This window comes from Cheilinus undulatus, linkage group 15 (genome assembly GCF_018320785.1).
Source record: "Cheilinus undulatus linkage group 15, ASM1832078v1, whole genome shotgun sequence".
NCBI classification, from domain to species: domain Eukaryota; kingdom Metazoa; phylum Chordata; class Actinopteri; order Labriformes; family Labridae; genus Cheilinus; species Cheilinus undulatus.
Window position 1 is genome coordinate 38,095,031 of NC_054879.1, and position 23,065 is coordinate 38,118,095.

General features: G+C 40.2%; 1 protein-coding gene across 3 annotated transcripts in view; it reads right to left on the reverse strand.

Annotated features, from left to right (window-relative positions):
* myo16 (myosin XVI) overlaps positions 1 to 23,065 on the reverse strand; it is a 119,569-nt gene that overhangs the window by 75,733 nt on the left and 20,771 nt on the right. For all 3 annotated transcript variants that reach the window (XR_005993004.1, XM_041807525.1, XM_041807526.1), the window contains exons 3-7: positions 18,777 to 18,847; positions 15,883 to 16,026; positions 8,281 to 8,389; positions 2,543 to 2,667; positions 2,291 to 2,416 (exon numbers count right to left, since the gene is read on the reverse strand). Coding sequence is in view for 2 of the 3 variants with exons in the window: in XM_041807525.1 (XP_041663459.1) it covers positions 2,291 to 2,416; positions 2,543 to 2,667; positions 8,281 to 8,389; positions 15,883 to 16,026; positions 18,777 to 18,847 (575 nt within the window). In the remaining variant the exon portion in view is untranslated. The remainder of the gene's footprint in view (positions 1 to 2,290; positions 2,417 to 2,542; positions 2,668 to 8,280; positions 8,390 to 15,882; positions 16,027 to 18,776; positions 18,848 to 23,065) is intronic.

The window sequence follows — 23,065 nt, forward strand, 5'->3', positions numbered from 1 at the left end:
AAAGTAAGTTTTGAATGGAAAAAAACAAACAAACAGATATTTTATTTTTAGGGCCACATTGCCCCGCCCTGGTATGATTTAAGTCATTACCTGGAGTGCAATTTTAGCCCAGTAAATACAGTTGTGTATTGTCATTTGTGTCTCCGAGGAAGCTCTCCAAGGTCCCAATTAAGTAATAACAGTTTGTAAATGGAGACCTAGAATAAAGCTTATGCAATAAACACAAGGCATGGAGTTAAAAACCCCCTCTCAATAAGGGTTTAACAAGTAATACTTGTTGCTTTGCTTGGAATTGAAGGGCACTGAGATTTTAGACTGTCATCCATAGTAAGGACTAAAAGTCTAGCTGTTTCACCTTCCTACACTGTGAAGTTGCCTTTTTAACATTACTCCTGGTAGCAAAGCATTTTCATGAAACTAATTAACCAGCATCAATAATTTATATGCTTTTTTTATTTGCTGCTTTAAACAGCAACAACTATGAAATTTTCCAAGTATGGTTGTAAATCATCCTGTCAAGGAGACGAGAGTGATTCAGCACATTCAGCATACTGGTTCTGACCCTCGTCAACAGCTGTTGGGCTATGAGTCTACAGTGTCCCCTCTGCCCATGGACCCTGTCAGCTGCACTCACACCCTATAAATACTGACAGCACGTCAGTGGCACTGCAACATTTGAACTCTTTAATGGGTCAAAGTTGACAGGAGGACCATGAAAAGGTCATCAATACACGGGGATCATATGGCACAAAGCAACCTTGTTGCTCAGAAATTAAGAACAGTTTTTATAAAAGGCCAAAGTGTGTTCTAAATGATGTTTGGTAGGCCTGAAAATGCATTTAGTGGTGAGTATTAGGTCACTTGAGAAAATACAGCTTTTCTATGAATGAGTTGGTGAATAAATTATAACAACTTTCACATATGCCTTCAAGAAGAACTGAATGAGCCAATCCTGGCAAATCATAATTTTTTAAGCAAATCCAACACGAAATCACTCTAAAAATCCTTCTCTCTGGATAGCCTAACTTAAAAAGGCTTTAACTCAAATGAAGAAGCAAAGAGCTAAGGTCCAACTTATCACAGTGCAGTGCTAGCCCGGCTTAATTAGCTGAAGTAATAGGGTCATACATCTTCTTAAAGGGTCAGTGTGCTATGAATGCCACACTGCAGAAGGGGTCTTTGGGTTTAATGTTGCAGCTTGTGTTACAGTTACCGCCAAGCGTCTCCAGGCAACACAGCTTGCTTCTGCCTTGTACCAGCAGAACCTCTTATTAGTGGGACCAGTGGTTTTCTTAACTGGATACACACACACACACAGAAACACACACAGTTTGAGCACATAATGTTGTGCATCCCTGACATGTCAGGGTCAGATCAACTGTAAGGGAATGTTGACAGAAAGTGAGTGTTCATAGGCTCCCACAGTAGTTGGTATGCATGAGGCAGAGCCGGGGCAGCAGTCGGGCACTGATAGCTGATGCGACTTAGCACTGTGAGGGAAACCTAATCGATTCTCCAATCCTCCACACTGCCACTCTGAAGTCCAATGCACTTAGATATTACACACAAACATACACAGAGTAATTGTCTATGCACAGTCTGGAAAACAATGACGCCAGAAGGTTATTATTCTACTTAAGAGATTGCTGTCTGGAAGAGGAATCGTGACAGAATTGTGTAGGAGGACTTCTTTTTTTAAGGTAACAGGTAAGTTTGAATGAAACAGAGGAGGGCTTTTAGGCAAGATTTTAAAAATGCACACTAAAGTGGGGGAATAAAAGCACTTCTCAGGGGTAGATGAAGCAGAGAAGTAGAGACTGACTTTAAATACCAAATGAAAAAAATTCTCCGTCAGCAGCCAAGCACACAGCCCAGAAATGTAATTAAATATCTCGTCGGGTCAGCAAAATCTGAACGTGATCACTTCCTTCCTTCATACTTGGACTCCACCCAAACCACCAGCTCCCTTCGCTTACCTCCTCCGCCCCGTCTGGAAATCAATCTCCTCTCCACTAAGAGAGACCATTAAACTGCTAATCAAAAATTCTCACACAGATGCATACACAGAGCAGCTCTGTACCAACATTTGACCGTCTGATCAATCAACTCAAAATGAGCCGTTTATCAAAGCATGTGCAGCGTAACTGCAGGCAGCCATCAATAATTTCCTCATTATTTCATTAATGAATCTAATCACATTGGATCAATGCAGCTAGATGTGCTTAAATTAGGTTACTTGTTCATTAAAGTCTACAACATTCGGCCATTTTGTTTTGCAGCAGGGAGTTACCTGTCCATATTTAGCTGCCAGGTGAAGAGGAGTCCAAAAGTTATTGTCAGCTGGATGAGGTTCAGCCCCACTCTCCAGCAACATAGACACCACTTCTCTGTAACCGCTGGCACAGGCTATGTGGAGCTTTAAAAAAAAAAAAAGGAGAAAGAAATAGAGAATTTATGACAGCAGATGACGCAGCAGTATCTGGAACAAAACACGACCAAGGGAGGGAAGCTCAAAAACTCTGACGCATGCGACCTTACGTACCAGAGTGACCCCGTCATCATTGGGCTGGCTGAGGCTTCCCCCTGTGGTTAAAAGCTGCCTGACATCAGACAGCATCGTGTTGGGTCTTTGCATCTTCATGGTGTGCATGGATGACATGTCTACACCTAAAAGTGACACAGAAGAATTGGGACACAAGTTACAATGAGTGTGCAGCTGTTATGACTAGAGGAATAAAAGCCACACTGGTATATAAAACAGTATATGTTTGCCATCTTTCAGATGGTAGAAAAAGTTAAACTGTAGTCCTGCATGATGAGTTTGGAATCCTGCAAGCTACCTGTACAACAGATGAGCTTTTTGCCTTCAGAGATAGTTGTGAAGCAAGGTGCTGCCCACCTCTGCTGGTCATCTTTTGTATAACTGAGGACTGTTTCCAGTTAAACCATCCTTCTGCAAGGTTAACTTACTTCATGGTACACCAGCAAGAAAAGTGTATGCAGGAAAGTTAGTTAAAATGGTGATGTAAGCCTCGTTTGACACCCATAAACTGATACCCAGCAGGAAACACTGTAATGCTTCTGGGGGATCGAAGTGATGGAGGCCAAAAGGGATGACAAGGGGTCTTGGCAAGGCTGATATAAAAAAAAATAAATCTCACATAATTGGCTGTGCCAATTATGTGAGAGGACTTCAAGGTTAATGTATGGCAAATTTCTGTCCTCCTTTGACCTCAAACAGGTTCCAGTGCCTCCAACACACAAAGCTGGCAATATACTGGACGTGATGCTGACTCATAATTTCTCCACAGCAAATTTCACCTCTCAGACCACTTCTTTATTCAGTTTTCTGCTGAACTTCAACAAGCTACTCCTCAGTTAATATACCATGGAAACATTTGGTCACTTGACTCAACACAGCTGTCTGACCAAGTCTCAGCTGCCATGGCTTCGCATAACAAGTTCACAGGGCTACAGATACACTCTACTCCTCACTAGCCTCCTATTTGGCAAACTCTGCCCTCTGGCGTCAAAGCCTGTTTGAAATCCTCCACCTAGTCCTTGTCTTCAACCAGCCCTAGACAGCACATGCCACTCCACTGTTCATCTCTGTACACTGATCTGCAGACTCTTTCTACTTTCAAGAGAATGCCAAAGACCAAGCTATCTAGAGAACATTATGCACTTATCTCAACTCTATGACTCTATGAGTCTGCAAAGTACTGCTGGCTTGCACTGTCCTGCTATACTGCTGGGGGTTTTGCAACCAGCTCTTTGTGAGTGACCCGGCACATGGCACTTTGGTCGTTATTTGTTGGTGAAGACAATTTAATTGATGGTGATGATGAGAGGTCTAATGGTAATGACTGTATGTTTCACTGCTGATATTTATCATTTTAAAATTGAGAAAAAGAATATAAACAAAAGGAAATTCCTGTAGTACTCATACAGAGCCCCACACTCTGACCTAAATGCTTCAGGGCCCCTGTAGCTCTCCCAGAGAAGGACCAGAGAAGACAAGCCGAGGTCAACAAGGACGCCGTTTTGTTTTTACTGTAAAGATCAGTGCTCTGTTCCTTAATCACATGCACACATTGACCTCACTTGGATGGCAGTAATAGTATGCATTGATTATCAATTAATCCATAGTTTCCAAGGATAAGCCCTTGGCCACAAAACTAATGGGACTTTTCCAGGTAGACTGGTTGGATTAGTTGATCAATGAGTTTGTCTATGCAGACAGATGAGAGCCACAGGGGGTGTCTTTATGAGACATGCTCAGAGGAATCTTATTCTCTTGTTCTCTCTGTGGACAAAACTTGTAGGATTCTTGTATTACATCAAACCCAAGTGGCTCAGTGGCAATAGTGAGAAAAAAAAACAGAATTTTTTATTTCTCCCCGATGTAGAGCCACATGGACGGTCTGTCGTTCTTGTATCAACCACTCAAACTTCATGGGGATAAGAGTGCATGCTGCCAAGTTGCTATAGCAACAGAGGCAGAGTGAGCCTGTGTGAGTAAGAGTGTGTTTTATGGTGGCAAAGCCCAGAGCGATGAGGGGGGTGTCTAGGGAGCTGAAGGTAGGCAGGAGAGAAGAGATCACCATGGGGGCTGGCAGACAGACGCAGAGAAAAGTCTGGAAACTCAGCAGCTTCAAAGTTAAGACAGTGAGTCTCAGCGTCTTTGTATTTGAGTACGTGTGAGTGTTTGTGTGTCTGTATAGCATGGTCTGAGCTTTGATGAGTTTGCTGTCTGCAGTCAGAAGCTTGCATTTGTCATGTGATCCCATGGCCGATGGCAGACAGATACAGGAAGACCCTCCATCATTGTCGGGATCGGTTTTCGTTTAGATTTGTCAGCATGACTCCCACTCCTCTTTCCCTGTCTATTTGTATTTCTCTGTACTTGCCCCCTCCTCTCTGTCCCTCTACGTCTGTTCTCCTTCCATTTTCAACTGTGCGCCTTCAACTCTCCAGTGCCATTATCTTGGTTATTTGCAGCTACTGTGTTGACCTTCTCTTTCCTCTGTGGGAGAAAAGTGCCCAAATCGAAATCTAGCGTCATTAGGCCTGTGGGTGTACTTAACCTTCAGATCCACAGACACAGAACTGTTTAACTCTGGTCATGATACATTAAGCATTCACTTTCTAACAATCTTTCTCAAATGAAGAAAATTGAATATTAACTCTCAGAAAAAAGTCCTTCTCTTTCCAAAATGTGTGAAAACATGACAACAATTGAATCAAACTCTTATTGCAAAAATTAAAGTGGAGATGCATCTGCATCAGCTATCTGCTTTTTCTAAGGCCGTGTCACAACTGGACAAAATCAGCTGGATTACACTGATTCATATCGTAGTGTCCTGACAACATGCAAATGAAGCAGAGAGAAAAGTGATTTTTTCCCCCATTTCTATTTTCTTTCTGTTGCTGACATTGAGATTGGCAAAGGTAGATAACAAGACAGAAGTAGTGTCTATGGAATATTTCCTTGATTTCTTTTTATTTTCCTTGCTATGCAGCGCTTGTTAGCTTGTTTTACAAAGTGGAGTCAAAATGGAGACAAAACTATTAAACTGTTAAAGGCTTGTAAATGTAGATGTCAAATTTTTTACAAGAAGATAGGGATGCATGATATGCCAAAAGTTACTTTATTTGTATAAGACTTTTAAAAACAAGGACTTACAAATGACATTTAACAACATCAGCAGAACCCAAGATATTTTTATCAGCATGCTATCACTAGAGGCAGTGAGGCTGGGAAAATTCTAGCCAGCATTTACAACTTATATATCAGCTACACTTAAAGGAATTTCAAATCATAGATCAGCTATAAATATTAGTATAATACATGTGTACCATCAGGTACAGGAGGTAGCTAAACCACCTATTTCATCACAATATGATACGCTCGATATTTTGGACAACACCATGATATTTTCTGGTATCATGTCTGCTTTTGTTTTTAATATGATTGATATAGGAGCCTACGATTTACAATTGTCAGCGATTTGGATTTTACGATTTTGGTAAAGGTTCACACAGTTATGGAAAAAAAGCAGTTTCGCTAATTTACAACAGACAGCTCTCTGTATTTACTGATAAACAATCGCTTAACAAAAAGAACAAAGACCTTTGTTTTACTATAAACTAGGGCTTGGGCAATAAATCAAGAAAGAGATTAAATCGCAATATGGCTAAATAAGGTGCAATATTTCTTTAACCTGAAATGTGTAAAAAAACAAAACAAAACTGTTAAATCTATATGTTTTGCAGTATAGACATTATACTCTACATATTATGCAAAAATGTACATGTCTTTTACAGAACAGTACACAGACATCCTACTTTTCTTGTTTTTGTATGTTTTTCTGCATCAAAACGAATTATTATCCCCTTACATATAGCAACAGATATCAAATTTGCAGTACAAGCTAATATAATAGCAATATGATATTTTTTCAAAATTGTTCATCCATAGTTTGTTCATGTAACTCCTATTCATCTAATATTGTATTGGTTATAACATAGAATGATTTATTGCTTGTGGTTGTTTATAATACATAAGGAACCTAAAAATAGTTGCATGTTAATTTGCATTGTTGAAAAAAAATCATGAAATTGTTCAGCCCTACTATAAACTGTAAATGCAGTTTTTAATTAATTAAGATACAGAGTCCCTTGAAATAAGGAACATAATATGGACATTTGTGTTACAACAAGCTGATTTTAAAACAGCAAACATTTTCAGTACCAAGCATTTTTATTTCATCCAGTACTCTGACCACCCAAGGGCACCAGTATGTACTGTTTTCTGCAAGTTTCATAATCATCATAAAGTCTTTAGGACTTGAATATTTATTTTTGCTCTATTTTGGTCCTTTATACTATACACAGGGGCCCTATAATGTGGCATATACTTTGTATTTTAATGAGGATAAATCTATCGCATATGATGTTACAGTTATGTATTTATGTTACTTTTGATTTATTGCAATCTTCATTTTGCTAAATGGAGGGCTAAGGAAAAAGTTCAGAGATTGTAAGGGGACGATCTCTGTGTTATGAATGACATCATAACAAGACAGAAAGAGGCAGGGTAAAATGGAAAGAGCAAATAAATCTAACGCAGTGGTTCCAAAATTTTTTTTGTCTGGCTCCCTTTTGGCAGATGAAAATATCCCCCCCCCCCCCCCCCGACTGACTCTGACTCTCTGAAGATGAATAGTTGGCTTGAAATCCTAACTTCACAACCATCTTTAAGATTTGTAAGTCCTGCCATAATTTGAGTGACTACTGTAGGATTTTTTTGTTGCTACAGATCTCTTGTGTCTTGGGTGCAGCAGTGAGACTGATAATCTCAGACCATTGTCAATGTCCAGCTTTGATTTGTTCTTTTGTCTTAATTAAGGCAAAAGCAGAAAAAAACAACTGTCTCCCACAGGAGGATGTTGCAAAAGGAGACAGCGTTGCTTGTGTTGCTTAACCTTGCCCTGCCGCACCCCACGTATCATGACCTTCCCCTCTGGGAACCACTGGTCTAACGTAAGACAGCGGACCACATGTATGCATCAATGGAGACACAAAGGAGTGGACTTTTCCCTCTCTTTTTATCTGTAGAGCCTGTAATGAACACCACTCATGCTACTTTAGCCATAAACCAGGGGAAAATGTTTTTTATCTGTACACGCTCTCATAAGGTGGTTGTATGCGGAAAAAATGCAGATGCCAGCAAAACAAGGCAAGAGGCCCGCCTTGGTGCAGTCTCTGTCAGAAAAATGTCCACAGCTCTGAGAGAGGAGTGGATATCCTTTATCTTTGCAAAACTGTTAGCAACTGGTGCTACTGCTAGCTTGCTGAGGACGTGCCACAGGGCTAAAACTGTTAATCGGCATGCAGGAGGAATTCCAAACGAAAGCATAGCTTAAAGGTGACAGTGTAGATCAATGTTTTGATTTTCGATCGATCTGATCTATCGTTCATGGATGTATATTGATATACGTATGTTGATGGGTTGTTACACCCCCAGGTGCTACACGCTCAATGTAGCCCATCGTGAGGCCTGAACATTTTGAATAAAGCCCCAAACATAAAACAGCTACCAGACTGTCAACCATTGTTATCAGTATTGGTATAGACTAAAAGAGGTTAAGAATTCTTTGCATATCATGTCATTGCAAGCATGCATTGCTGTGCAATGCGATGTCGGATGCTTGCCTGTTGTTAGGACAAGGTGTTAAAAAGCAATACAAAATGAAAAGGAAATGGGCAGAACTTTACCGTTTTCTTCCAGGTGTTTTCGGAGGATATAGCTGGTCTCCGTTCCCTCTATGGCGTAGTCAAGAGGGATGTTTCCATTGACATCCTGCAGCAGAACATTCACCCCGGCCTTTTGGATGCAGGTTAAAGAAAGCAGAAAAGACACAAACAGAGATTTTAGCTTGGGCCATTCATCAGGCTTGAATCTATGATAAAGTGGCCACAATTATCTCGGCTTCCCAGAGGTGTTTTACCTGAGTAGAACCATGGCGACATTAACAGACAATACAGTAAATTAAAGAACTAATTAAATAACCGCCTGCGGGGCGGGGCTGTGAAGAGTGAGGATGTTGGTTACCGTTAACTGGAATCACTGGAGTGAGTGTGTGCATGGCAAGATTAATGTGTGTTTACCCAACAAGGACCCTGCCAGAGTAGTTTTCTATTATAGCACAAGATAACATGGGAGACCTTCCCTGGGGGTTCTTTAATGATTGTTACTCTGACTACAGCACAGTCGCTGGTCACATTATGGTTATGATTGATTGTGTCTCTTAGAGGAAGTCCGCTCCACTCATTATTTATAAAAATACTGCAATGCTTCACCAGCAGAGCAGAAATGTGTACAAGACATGCAAAATGTACTTATGTAGACCTATGTTCTTCCCTTTTTTATCATGCTCTCGTCAGGGTTAGCTACTAATATTAACACGCATCCTTTCAAGTGGCGATTGTCAACATCCTGCCATAAATCGCTTGCTGCTGTTTGACTAAACCATAAAAGACAAGCCAGTGTAACGATCCTGTCTGCACCAGGTCTGATAACAGGGACAGGGGACCCTAAGTGAGGATCCTTATTGAATATTTACAGCTAATAGAATTCTAACGACCCAGTTGTGGTGCAGCAGAGATTTATGACCTGGTCCTTATGTGGACAGAGAGAGAAAGGGTGAGGAAAGAGAAGAATGGGCTGAAAATGAGAGGAGGGAGCCTGCTGACAGAACAACAAGAGCTGTCAACCTCAGTGCTCTGAAAAGTGCTAAACCACAAGGACACTGAGCTGAAACCCCCACTGCAACCTTGCTTTTTTAATTGATTTACTAATCAGGCGGCTGCTTTTTTTTAACACAAGTAGAAATGTTTGACCGATATTCGAAGGAAACACTTTTCATCTCAGAAACAGCAGGCAATTACAGCGTGATAGAGGCAGCACAATGCTGTCCCTTCCAGTTATCAGAGGATCACTTCTGGTGAGCTCTGCAGTTTCATTGTTCCCTCATCTGTGTCGTCTTGCGGGAGCAGTTTAGCTCACATTTGAGGGTTAGTTAGGGGTTAACAAAAGGAATTAATTAACATTAACAGCTATCAGCCACTGCTTCTTGACTATTCATGAGAAAACACAAAACCTTATCGCAAAGAGGGGGCTAGACTGGTGAGCGAGAGATGAGATGATTAATGTGTCAGAAAGGGGGCATTACATTATGCCCTCTGTGCCCACCCCTTTAACTCCTGATATCAAATATAAACTGCTCCATCTGTACACCTGAAAGCTGCAATGACCCCACATAGTGATCATCTTCCTTATAAAGCTGACAACTCCTTTCCCAAACCGTTAAAGAGTGTGTGTTCTTTTGTGTATATTTGCATGTGCACATTGGCTGGTAAAGATGGGTGTGCTTACCCAGACAATTCACTTCAAGGTCCAGTAAAAGTCAATAGGGCTCTGGTGAGATGAAGTTATCAGCTGACAGACTGATATATCTCTTTGTCAGAAAGTCAATCTCGTCACTGACCACTTTCACTCAAAGCTGAATGAAAACAGCTAGAAAAACAGGCCAAAACTCAATAAGAATTTAAAATACGAAATATGTAAATGTGACATTTTTACCAGGAAACTGAGGCCTTGTCTACATATAGGTGAGCATTTTTGAAAACTGATGGTTTCCTTCTTCATTTTTCAAAATAATCCTGTCATAAAGACTACACAGAGAGTGTTGAAAAGATGTGCACTGAAGTAACTTGAAAATAATGCATGCCAATAAAACACATAAGTCCTTCTTCATTTTAAAGGCTACTTGGCAAAGTGGTTGTTTAAGGTATTGTGCAAATCTTTGTTAAATGACCTTTTTCATGAAATAACGTCTTTGTGACATGACTTCAATAACTTAAGAACTGCCCTGGAAACAGCTTCAGAATAAAAGCATTGTTTGGACATGTGGTTAGTTTGATCATCAAAAAAAACTGTGATTTTACTTTGAAATATTTTCCAGAAGTGGGCCTTGTCTCACATTGTTACCAGGGATGCACTTTACTATGCTGACCTTGGTGTGGTTCATCTCTCTTCCCTATTAAACCTCAGCAGACCAGAGGACGCTGTCTTTAGAGCTAAACAAAAAAAACGTTGATAGGCTTTGTGCAGATTGTGCAAATAAATAATTGTTTGCACACTCATGGTTCAGAAAACCAAGACAAAGTTTCGTATAAGACAGTTTGAAATCTTCATAAGAACCAAATTAGGGCTGCAGTAATCGATCAATTTTCTAATCGAGTCAATTTTCTAATCTGGTGATTAATCAAGTGCTCTAATAAGAAATATTGCATTTTTTAAATTTCATTTTACCAATCACTTTTGCTTTTTTAAGAGAAGTAGTACTAGACAAATGAGAAAAGAAGCTGGGCCCCTTAAATAAACTACTTCTATATTAAAAACTAGTACTAACAGATTCTCTAAAGAAAATATATTTTACAAAGTGCAATGAAGTTCTGATGGCAATTTACATTTCTCAAAGTTGTGCGAAACACAGCATGCCGTGCAACACATGGCGCGATGTCCAGGCTTACAGCATGAGGGTATATGGATACTTGACTGATTTAAGCGAAGCCTCAAGGCGGATAATTTGCCTCGAGGATTTTTTTTAATCGAATCACCCAAATAATTCGAGGAATCGTTACAGCCCTAAACTAAATCCTAAGTTTCATTTTCACTTGCAGCTTGAGTCTCCGCTGCATCAGGGAGCAGAAGGGGAGGGGAGAGGGAGCAAAGAGCAAGAAATAATAGAGCGACGATAATGGTCCGACGATAAAACAGATGAAGCAGATTGCTGATACATTCTATTTCTTCACGATCTGAGATCGTCTTATCGTTCACCCCTACCTAGTGCCTACCAAGTACACACCTAACACCTACCAAAGACCTACAAACTAAATACATAACCAGAACCTACCCCGTGCCTACCTACTACCTACCTAGTACTTACCTTGTACCTACCAAGTATCTACCTACATACCTGGAGCATGATTGCTCCCTCTGTGGCTTCAGATTGAGTTACGTTCATGTTATCGCTCATGGTGTGTACACTGAAATGTTTAATTCACTGTTCATCCAAAATATGAACATTTAGTAACTCAGGCTAAACGCTGGGGGCACTCATTGTTCCTTAGCGGCAGGCTGTGTATGCTCTGTTTCCACTCATGTGGGCTGTAAGCAGAGTTTCTAAAAATCTTCACCCTGGAGGGAGTGTCCTGATTTTAAGTGACCTAATATGTCCCAGGAAAACCTCATTGCAACCTCAACACCTGATTCTGGTACCAAATATTCCTTTGAACAATTACAAGTCAGCATACTTACAGAATGAGCTTTATATTAATGTTAAAATTACTGTGAAAATGCCTTACTTTCTGGTCCATCTATGTTCAGTTTAACAATAAAAGATATCTCACTATAGAAATTATTCATCTAAAGTCCTGTCCTGGCACTCTAAATCCAGCAGATTATGTCTGAGGAAGCATAATGTGTCAGCCATTGATCCACGGACATTAATCATGTGTCTGAGCTCACATGATAAGTGCTGACAGATATAAACGAGTCTGTGGTGGCTGGCGGCCATGTAAACCACCAAGGGGTTAACAAGTTGACTTCTGACCCCAACACGCTCCCCGTCACGATATGATGAATCCACCTCGGACGTCATGGAGATGGAAATCTGTTCATACTACGCTGCTTGTGGTTCATTATGGCAGTTGTTACATGGAGTGAGTGCCAGAGAATCAATAACAACCACTAGGTATGCACTGAAAGTCGTCCCTTGGGCTGTCATGCCTGAGCTCCTGTCACAGCTCAGTGGAGTCAAGCAGAGCCAATAGTGTCTCATGTACCTTTAGTATGAAATGGAGACTGATTTGTTTAGAGATATTTCTGTGTAGGATGCCTATTTTATAAATTCAGAACTCTGTAACGGACAAGGAATTTGGCTACTTCTAGTTCTATGAATGTAAATTCAGCTTCTATTCTGTAGGTAACTTGTGTTAAGACTTATAAATCCAAGGTCAGTGTGCTTTTTTATGGGAGTTTACTGTCAGTTTCTTTCTTTTCTTTATTTCATCCTGTTGAAAGAAGCCTTCATCTTTAAAGAGTTCTGCCAAAGAGGATACCAGAAGCAGCATGTTTTTCAATCAAGCAATGGCCTCATTATTCATAACTGATTGCACACATCTGCTCGTTGAGATGAGCCATGCCGCAGTGATTCTATACTGAAAACAAAAGAGAAAAGCTGTGATGATCTGGCTTTTTCTAAATCCCCATAAATCATTCTTGTCATTTCTTTTTGTTGTTTCACTCTCTTATAATGCAGAGACTAATGCTGGGATAAGAAAACAACATCAAGTTTTGTTTAGCACCACAAAACCGAGGACCATTCTTCAACACAACAGGAAATATTTACTTTCATGAGCATCCCAATCAACACAGAGTTAATTCTGATATGCCTTTATGTAACAGACTGTCAAAACACAATCAAATGTTGTCTAGTTTTGAAGGTTTGGGATACGACTTAAGCAGATTAGAAGCTGAAGGAAAGAGCATCAATTGTCTGATGAACTTGTGTCATGTTTGGAGGAAGCAGAGCTACATTATCAGCAAAAAGCTCGGCGGGTGATAAGTGGAGTTGGGGGCAGCCGGGGGCCTGCTACTAATCGTTTGACTTCAAAGCGCACAGAGTTGAGAAGTTTTCATCATTTACCAACACAAAAAGTGGGTCAACCCTGCTACTGTAAGCCTGTTGAGTTCTGAGCTGTGAGAGGAGAAATAACAGCTTGGTGCTGAACCTGTCTCCTATGCATCACGATTGCACTCTCACATCTTTCTCTGCACAAGCTAAGAGAAGAGAAGTTACTCACACTGAACTGTAATATGTTAGAGAACAAAAGGAATAGTTTAAAGTCAGATGAAGCACAGTGCTGGCAACATTTTAAGACAGCTGAGCTCATTTTTATGTTTTTCAAGAGTCCTTGTTTTAAACAGTGTCAAAAGGGAAATGCTGAAGCAGAATTAGGCTGTGCAATTAACTCTAATCACTTCCCACATCTATTCAGTCACTTCTCAGTTCAGAGTTTCATTAGGAATGAAATCAGGAAGACATAATTGAGCCAGCAGAAGAAGAGAGATTTGATAAGTATCTTGCAGAATGTGGCTATGAATGGAAGGAGAGTTAAGATGTAACACATGGACATCAAGAGCTGCTGTCAAGTCATCCTGACGCATTTACTGAGCCAAGCCTAAATATGTACTGTAAAATATAGAATCAACATGAAACAGAGTATTCAGATCTGTTTTTGCTCTATGATCACTCTGGTTTTATCGTTAATTATTACAATAACACTGTTACATTTTGTAGAATCACCAAAACACAGTTGCTAAGAGACAACCCCCAATGCCTCTTGTCTCAATGACAAACATTTACAACAGCTGGAGCTAGAAACGGTTTGAGAATTCATCTGGAAATGTGTTGGGAATGAGGCATTTAAGAAACAGCTTACTCCCCCCCTGCTGTTTGGAGGCTGGAGATAAGAGAATTAACATTACTGCCAATCTGGACACAGAGCCACAATGCACCCAGACTTCACATCAAACCCCCCTTCTTTTCCCACCAGGCAAGTCGGGGAACATCTCTGTCAGCAAAAATCTCTGTGCTTCTGTGTGAAGGAACTGGAGACAAGAAATCAAGGACATACACGCAGAGGACGAAGAGAGGAGAAAGGGAGAAGGAGATGGAGTAGGACACAATAGATTAATACATATTAGCAGCACTGTTCCTCCCTGTGCCCATCAGTGATAAAGCTGCCAGTCAGGCTCCTCCAGTGAGAGCACTATTCCACTTCTCATTAAAATGTAAACGTGTTATATTCGGGGGAAGATCGCCCTCTTAAAGCCCTGATAAGGCAGCAGTTTGAGAGCAGAGCAGAATGACTGGGCACTGGCAGGGTCTGTGCTGGAGGAGACGGGTGTCAGAATGAATGAATGGGATGAAAAGGGATGTTACATCTCTATTGGAAATATGGCCTGACTGGAGCCATTTTAGGCAGGAAGAGCCTTGGGCTCTCATTTAAAAACTCCTCTGATTGTACAAGGCAAAGAAAAGAAATACGTATCAAACCCCAAAGAAAATAAAGTAAACCATGCACCATTTTGGGAACGAAATGTTTTAATTCCTCTCTTATTCTTGGCAACCCTGACAGCCACATGCATATCCCACAGTGGCCCATGCTAACAGAAGTTTGTACAGTCAAAGCGCTTTATGTCAGAAGACATTCAGGCTGCAGATTACACTGGAAAATCTTGAAGCTCTTGTCTCTGATTTTTGAATTTCTTAGAAATCCTTCTTCAGTTTTCTTTCTTTACCTCCTCCTTCCCCCTCTCCTCCTACAGAGCTGTGTAAATATGACCTAATTTCCCAGAAAACTAGCTCTGTCTTGGTGGTAAATGGGAGAATTTCAGCTACTGCCTCTCAGGGAGCAGTATTAAATCTCTCTCATGGTGTTGCCTATCATGAAACCACAAGTCAGCGCATAAAGTGCATAAGGCATATGTATATGATACCCTACTCTACAAACTAGGCGGCTTGCATGAATTTCTGCCTTTGGGGAAATTAAATGCATGCAAATACACAAACATATGAACCAACAGTTATACAGTCAGTGCAGGCTGACAGATCCACTCCACACAGCCTTTGCCTGGCATCCCTTCAAACGTATCAGTTCCTCTGTGGAGTGTCTCTCTCTCAGACCAATAGTCAGCAATCACTCAGGACCCAATCAGCAGAACCAGGCTGAACTGGATTTTACTCACACTCCAGACTGTAGTTAACCCTCTCTGGGTCTAATCAGCGCATGCAGAGCAGACCCAGCTGACTGAGTGACTGTGCTGGATGTGCCTGCCCTCCCCTGCAGCTGGCCCTGCTCTCGTTGCGGGGCCTAATCAGTACAACCACAGCTCTTGTCAAGACAGAGCCGACAAGAGCCAGAAACATCCCCTACAGTACAGGCTCTCGCTTTGATATCATGCTAATGCCCAATTTTCTGAGTATTCTCATTTTCAGTGATTCAGCTGGGTGTGTGGGAAAAGTTGTGTTTAAGATACTTCAGTAATCCAAACCCTTTCATCAACAGAGGAAGCTCTATTGGTTAGAACATTCTGGATGACTAAGCCACTGGTTCAAAGCTAATTTGAAACATGGAGCTAGTTTGTTGACCCATTCCGAAACACTAATCTAATTTGTAGATGACAAGCTTGGAGGCATCATCAAAAAAATTACTAGAACTGTGAAACTGTGTGAGAGTGTTTCTTACCAGTAGCAGCAGTAGCACCACATCAGCATGGTCACAAACACACGCCACATGCAGCGCTGTCCACAGGTCTTCATCCTGCAGGTTGACATTCAGGCCTCGCTCGATCAAAAGTTCTGCAGCAAACACGTTGTCATGGCGAGCACACTGTGGAAAATGTAAAAAAGTTTCTTACTAACAGTTTCAAAAAAATAAATAAATAACCAATTAAATTTCCTGAAGCATTGTAAACTATACACTGACTGGCATGCATATGAAACCTGTCCTCCAGAATTGTAATGATGTCAGTGCCAATGCTCCTTCTAATCTTACTAATTACTTAACATTACCAAAATAATTTGCAGCATGTCTGTTTGTCTCGATTTGTACGCCACACCGGTGCTCCGATTGTCCTTCATACCTCTCAGAAGACTTCTTCGGTGTACTGTTTCGAAACTTGTGCTATGATAAAATCAGAAATATATCAGATTTTCTACAAGATCCTCAAATGTCGCACTGCATTCCATTTACCTCAGAGGTCGGATGTTGGAGCTAGACATTATGTCACACCCAAGTTGAATGTGTTCCATATGCTATAAGCTGGTAAGAGTAAGTGAGAGAGCCAGAAAACAACTGGACTTTGTTGGAACACACCCAGAAGGAAACAGTTGAATTTTTGTTTTTTTGTCAGCTGTAGTTACCAGTGCAGCGTAAATATGGGTCTGCCTCCACATAGCCAGCATCACATAACAGGTGTGATGCTTTGTTAAAGCGCCACAAAAAAGTGGGTGCACAAACAGTTTGAAAATAAGTCAAAAGGTACAGCTTTAATGCCCCCCTTATTGCATTGTTGGCCTATCACTGCACATATGAACCTGGGCATGGAGACGCTGACCTCATATGTAGTTTTTGTTTTTGTTTTTTTTTTGTTGGGGGGGGGGCTTTCCATTCAAACTGGCCTTATTGTATTAAGCATCTAATGGTGAAAATGGTAATAGCACAGCATGAATAGAAGTAAGATAAGCCTGCTGTCTGTGAGAGCTGATGGCAATGCACTGCAGTTTTTATAACACACAAACTTTCCAGAGATCAGGAAACAATTTCCCCTCAATATGACCTTAAAATAAATGATGATAAATGATGCATAAACAAGGTTGATAAATATTACTTTGACATTGCTAATGCTAAGCCATAACTAGGAGTTAAATTTATACCGACAAGGATGTGGTTATTTTCTTAGGGTTTTATTCTGAGAGGAAAATTAATCAAGTTGGTGCTTAAGTGAACATGTCAAATGTGCCTTTAATTAAACCCAATGTCTGTTATTCTAAATATTTTATCGTCAGAATCTGTGTGGGATGTGTGTGTGTGTGTGTGTGTGTGTGTGTGTGTGTGTGTGTGTGTGGGGGGGGGGTCGGGTCTGACACATCTGCTGCAGGTGCAGACTGGAATAAACAGAGGCAGCAGGCGGTTATGGTCAGAAATCCAGAGGGAGCAGGCTGGAGCTAATTATCAAAAGAGTGTGCAGGGCTCTAGCTTTAAAACTCTTAAAGAAGGCATATTTTACCCTTTAAGACAAGTTAATAGTGGTCCCAGAGGTCCCCAAAACATGCCTGTGAAGTCCGTTGCTGAAAAAACACTCCAGTATTGGATTTTTGTATGTCTAAAAACCCCCTCTGTTTCAGCCCTGCTCAGAACGAGCTATTTCTGTGTCTGTGGCTTTAAATGTTACTGAGCTGTCTGACTCTGTCCCTCTCAGGAAATAGATGTGACTTAATAGATGTAGCTCTCCTGATCCGCCTCTCAGCTGGCAGCTGAGAGGAGAGGAGGGTGGAACTTTCTTCCAAGCGGGATTAGGCCAACCGAACCTGGGGGCGGGGTTCGGTTGGCCTAACTCCCCACATGAGGTCATGAGAGGAAAATCTGAGAGCGGCTTGTTTCAGCACATTTTCTGAAAGGTGAAGAAAGAGAGAGGGGAGGGAATACATTTTTCTGGTACTTGAGAGGATTGTGGACAGGCCAGGGGCACATATTTTTGTTAGAAAAGCCTGAAAAAGTGATTTTTGCATAATATGTCCCCTTTAAGTAGGCATTTGACTCCCCTGAGCACCTACTTCAGCAACTGTGGGCGACATCTAACACCTATGCTACGTCCACATGGCAGCACTATGGCATCACCTCTCCAACCCCTAAATATCATTACAGGTGACTTAGCGCAAACATACCCCAAAGAGTTTTGATCTTTTCATGAAGAAAAAAAACAGACTGATAATGTTTAAAATCATCAGAAGATTACTGATTATTTCTGTACCTGTATCTAAATGCTTGTCATCTCTGCCACTGGATCACTGTCAAATAAAAATGTACTGTATGCAGACCAAAAGTTCCTTAAATAACAATTTCCAGGAACAGGATTCAAAGTGAGTTAGCCTATACAAACGATCATCAGAAGTCAGAAATATGTCTAAGATGCTCTTCACTCAATTTGAGATCACAGCTTACTGACAGTGTGTAAATACAGGACAAGATGCACCGCTGGCTAATCTTTTAACTTCATAAAGAATTCCACAGACCATTGTTCTGACTTTATCAAATACAGACTGAAATTCTTGTGCAGTCATTCATTGTATCCTCAGGGAGCTATTCCGGTAACCACTGTGCATCCACCTGTTCTTGATACAGGCATGCAGAATGATCATAGAAAAAAAAAAACCCAGACTGATATTTGTCGGCTATTTCTGACAAACAATGAACATTATCCATTATCTTGTTTTAGTTCAAGTGATAATGAGTTATGGAAATTAGGAACAGTATAATAAATGTGAGGTTAACTCCACAGAGGGATCAAATGTTAGCATGATGTCTCTTACAATTATCATAAACTGTGAGTCACTGTGTTCCCCCTTTGTTTTTCTTACCAGATGTAGCAGGGATCCCCCAGAAGCAGTGGGTGTGTTCGGGTCTGCTCCCTCCTTCAGGAGACGCATCACTGCAAAACAACAAAGCAGACATATGTTAACACCTGCTGAATGTGAAGACAGACCGCGTGCTCAGGGCATGTAAAGAAGACATTTAGACAGACACTATCTCACACACATTATCTGATCTCTGCCATTCACGATCAGAACCAATACATGTTGAACGTCCTCTAAGTGTCCTTGACCTGTCAGCGCAGATCAGCGTTAAGGATGTGTGTGCGTCTGGTTCAGACAGCCTCTAGGTTACACACTTTCACTTCACATACTGTAAGCTCCAGTGAGCCTCACAACCCACTCACACACTGACACAGATCCACTGAAGAAAACACAAAGTGCTGCATGCAGGTTCATGCAGTCAGCCATAAACAAATCAGCAGATACTCGTAGGCCTAACAAGGTCACAGAGATTTTACTCCACCTCTGATTTATCATTTATTGAACATGTAAAAAGATGAGCACAGCAGGAAAGAGAGAAAGCGAGTGTGTGACAGATAAATAAAGCAGGATGGACACACAGGAGGGGAAGAGGAGGGAGGAGAGGTGGAGAACTAGGCTTTGGACATATGTGATTTCACAGACACTGACAGCACTCGATGGAAACCCTGCAAGACCAGCAGAAGAGCCAGCTCTGTCACGCAACCCACCACACACATTTACACACAAATACAAGTCTTTAAGCAAAGTCATGGGCTCTGAGTGAGGACAGTTACCATGGTAATTATGGTAGTGATAATGCCCTCTAATGAACCTTGCTGAAGACCCCCAAGAGGAGATTTTACTTAAAGGGTCATTATCTTAACATGTTTAAATAACCTCATGTAACCAACACACAGCACATGACTACTTATCAATACTCTGGCTTGCTTTTCTCCCTACTAGGACTCATGAATACTTAAGGCTAAAGACCTTTTGTCTTAGCAGTCTCTGACTAACACATGACTATGTTTGTCAACAACCCTTTTCCCACGAGGAAGACAGGACGACGGCAGGGTGAAATCAAACTTTGTTCATAAAAACTGAAGAAAAAATAAGTAGTTACATCAATGAGACTGAAAGGACTAAAATGTTAATGCTGGACCTCAACATCCATGATGTTCGTTCACTGTGAGTAAAACCTGTCCAAAACTCAAGACAAGTTGAGAAAGCATTCAAGACATGACAGTATTTTCAACAGTAAATTCGAATCAATTAAAGTATTGGTAGTACATAATACGAATGTTTTACATTTATATTAATTTTACAATTTGTCTAATTAAAGAAAACAAATGCTTTGACTAAAAAGTCATAACTAAAAAGTATGGACTTTTTATGGACCAAAACTGAACCAAATTTTAGCTTTCACTTCCTAAAACTAAACAACACCTTGCAAGTGAGAAAACTACTTAAAATCTGAAAAAACTAATGAACATTTTAATCTACAGACTAGGACTAAATCTAAAATGGCTGCCAAATTAACACCGTGTCATTGATTAATAAGCTACCACACTGTCCTTTGCTGTGGTTTTTTTTTTTTTTTTCTTTTTTTGGTTTGGCTTTTTTTTAGCAACAGACAGGCAATTATCAATGTGCAATCAAAACAATACTGAAAGCTGACATAGGTCACCCCCTGATGAAAATGAACTATGGAGTCAAGAAGAACAGCAACTGATTGTGCAGCCAGCGGTGGAATAGTTCATCAGAAGTTAGCAGGATGAGACAGAGAAAGAGAGCAACAGCTTAAAGTAGCTTACAGCTGCTGCTTACTTCTGATGGAACATGATAATCATCTGCCATCAGCTGCAAGTTCCAACACCCAAGTCACCCTAATTGATCTTTACTATGGTTCTTTTGGACTTCACTTTCATTGAGGGGTGAGAGATGGAGAAGAATGAAATTGCTCCCCATGATTCCCTGCTGCCTTCAACAGCTTTGATTATTGTTATGATTAAAAGCCTCTTGACTGCAGAATGTACATATTAAGCATTTACAGACTTAACGTATTCATTTACTTTTGGAAAAAGAGTTATTTTGAAAATATCAAAAGAGTTAAAAAGCACAAATCAATAGCTTGCTTTTAGAGTTGAAAATAATTAGTCATCAGACAAAAAGTGATCAGTGATTTCTGATAATCACTGCAGCTTTTCACATTAACAAACTACAGTTTTTTCTTTAAATGTGAAGATGAATCTTTCCCCTATTTATAATTCAGTGAATATAATCAACTTTTAACTTTAAATACTGGGAGGAAAACAGTAAAAGGGTAGTACCTCATTTTGCATACAGGACACCTTTGATTGATATTATTTCATGATGTTTTATGTTCTATACATTGATAAATTGCTTATTCAAGCTACAATCAATTGCTCATGTCAGTATTTGTGGTTACTTATTTTATCATAACAGCAATCTGAGAAACAATCAGATGCAATGTACTCAATTTATGAAGTAATGTACAAAAAAGCATCAATTTGTAACAATGAGGGAAAATTTAAGCCGTGCTTAGTAGAACTATTTGACAAATTAATTGAACATTTTTCATTAAATTAAACTGTCATCCGCATTTTTAGTTGTTCTTTGAATCAGTTAATTGACTAATCAAGCCTAACACATACTGTACACAGACATTTCCCAACTCTTCTAATGGATGTCACTGCTTAATGGTCTTTAAATGGTTGATGAGTAACAACCCTGAAATGCTTGAAGTCAATCAGCACAACTATCTCCCATTCCTCTACACACTGCAGAGGCTCAAGACTTGAAACCACCAATTAAGGCTCATCTGACGTTAAAGTCTTTAAAAGGGAATAGATAATGCGCTTGCGTTCCCGTCTATCAAAAAGGATTTAATAGGGCTGTAAATTATTGAATGTGGAGCAGTGATTTCTCAGCTTGAAAAAATAAAGCCTGGCAGAAGTAAATGACTGGTCAGGACTTTGGTTTGTAAATCTTCTGATCTGTCAGAGCCATTTAGTGTTGGTCTTTGATAAAACAACCTACCTGAGTTTTATGGCTCGGTATTGAATGCACCTAAACAGAGGTCAAAAGTCAAGTGCTATATATTGACCCTGAGGCAGTTAAAGAAAAAGAGCAGAGTGTTTGTCTGACATTATGGTCACAAGGAATCAATACCACTGTTGTTCCCTTGGCAGATTCATCAAGAAGAACCACAGTTCTGTTTGGTGCTTGAAGCCCAGATCGTCCCTTTAAGGGGTATTGGAACTGCAAGGTAAATCACAATATGATAGAACAAATACAAACAGGGTATCTGGCCCATAAAATTACAATACAGCAATTCTACCATAATTTAGACTGTATATTGCAAGATAATCATAGAACGATACACACAGTGCTTGATTAAGTGATACCTATGATTTAGTAAGTGTGTTAGACATTTCAGGATGATGGTATTTCACCACATCATTATTTTCCATGCATGGACAACAGAGCAGAGTTTGGTTGCAATAGCAGGTCAACATTTTGTTTGTGTAACGTATAGTATAGAGTAAGTTCATAATGTTCTTGATGTTCATTTTTACTATTTTGACCTGTGATCAGATAAAATCTTTGTGAGGTGTTTGAAAAGGCTTTAAGACAAATTTCACAGCCCTTGTTCTCAAACATACCTTTAAAAGTGTACCTGAAGCTAACATGAGACTTCTGAGTTTGTCACATCAAGCACTTGTCTTCCAGGCTGGCAGTCATTTTAGTGTATTAAACTCTTTATGTTATCAGCCTTCCACAGAGATAAAGCACTGTTCAGGGAATAAAAAAGTTGGATTTCCATACCAAAGATTCTTTCATTTCCTTTTTCTTAATCAAACCCCCGAAGCAGGCATTAGCTCAGGCCAAATTTTAAATTGCACTTTTACAGACACCAGGGAGGGGTTTTTTTTCCCTCCACTTCTTCAAACTGAAGCTCTAAGATATGGATACTCCAAATACAAGAGAAAAAATAATATTAAAGCATGATGACACTTACAGTATGAATTTATATGTATTATAGGGAAAAGGGATAAAGGCCATGTGTGACGGTGATATGAGTTTGGACACAAATGCATTTGTTGCAGGAATGACCCAGTAATGTACCAGCTGATACTGATACAGGGATGATGATACCAATCACATGTTGTGTTTTGTTGTAGCAGCTAGTTGAGTGGTTGGTCAGTCTACTTAGCTTTGTAGTGAAATAGGTGCTCATACTGGTGGCAGTGTATCTGGATAACAGAAGGGTCTGATAAAATACTGTCCTT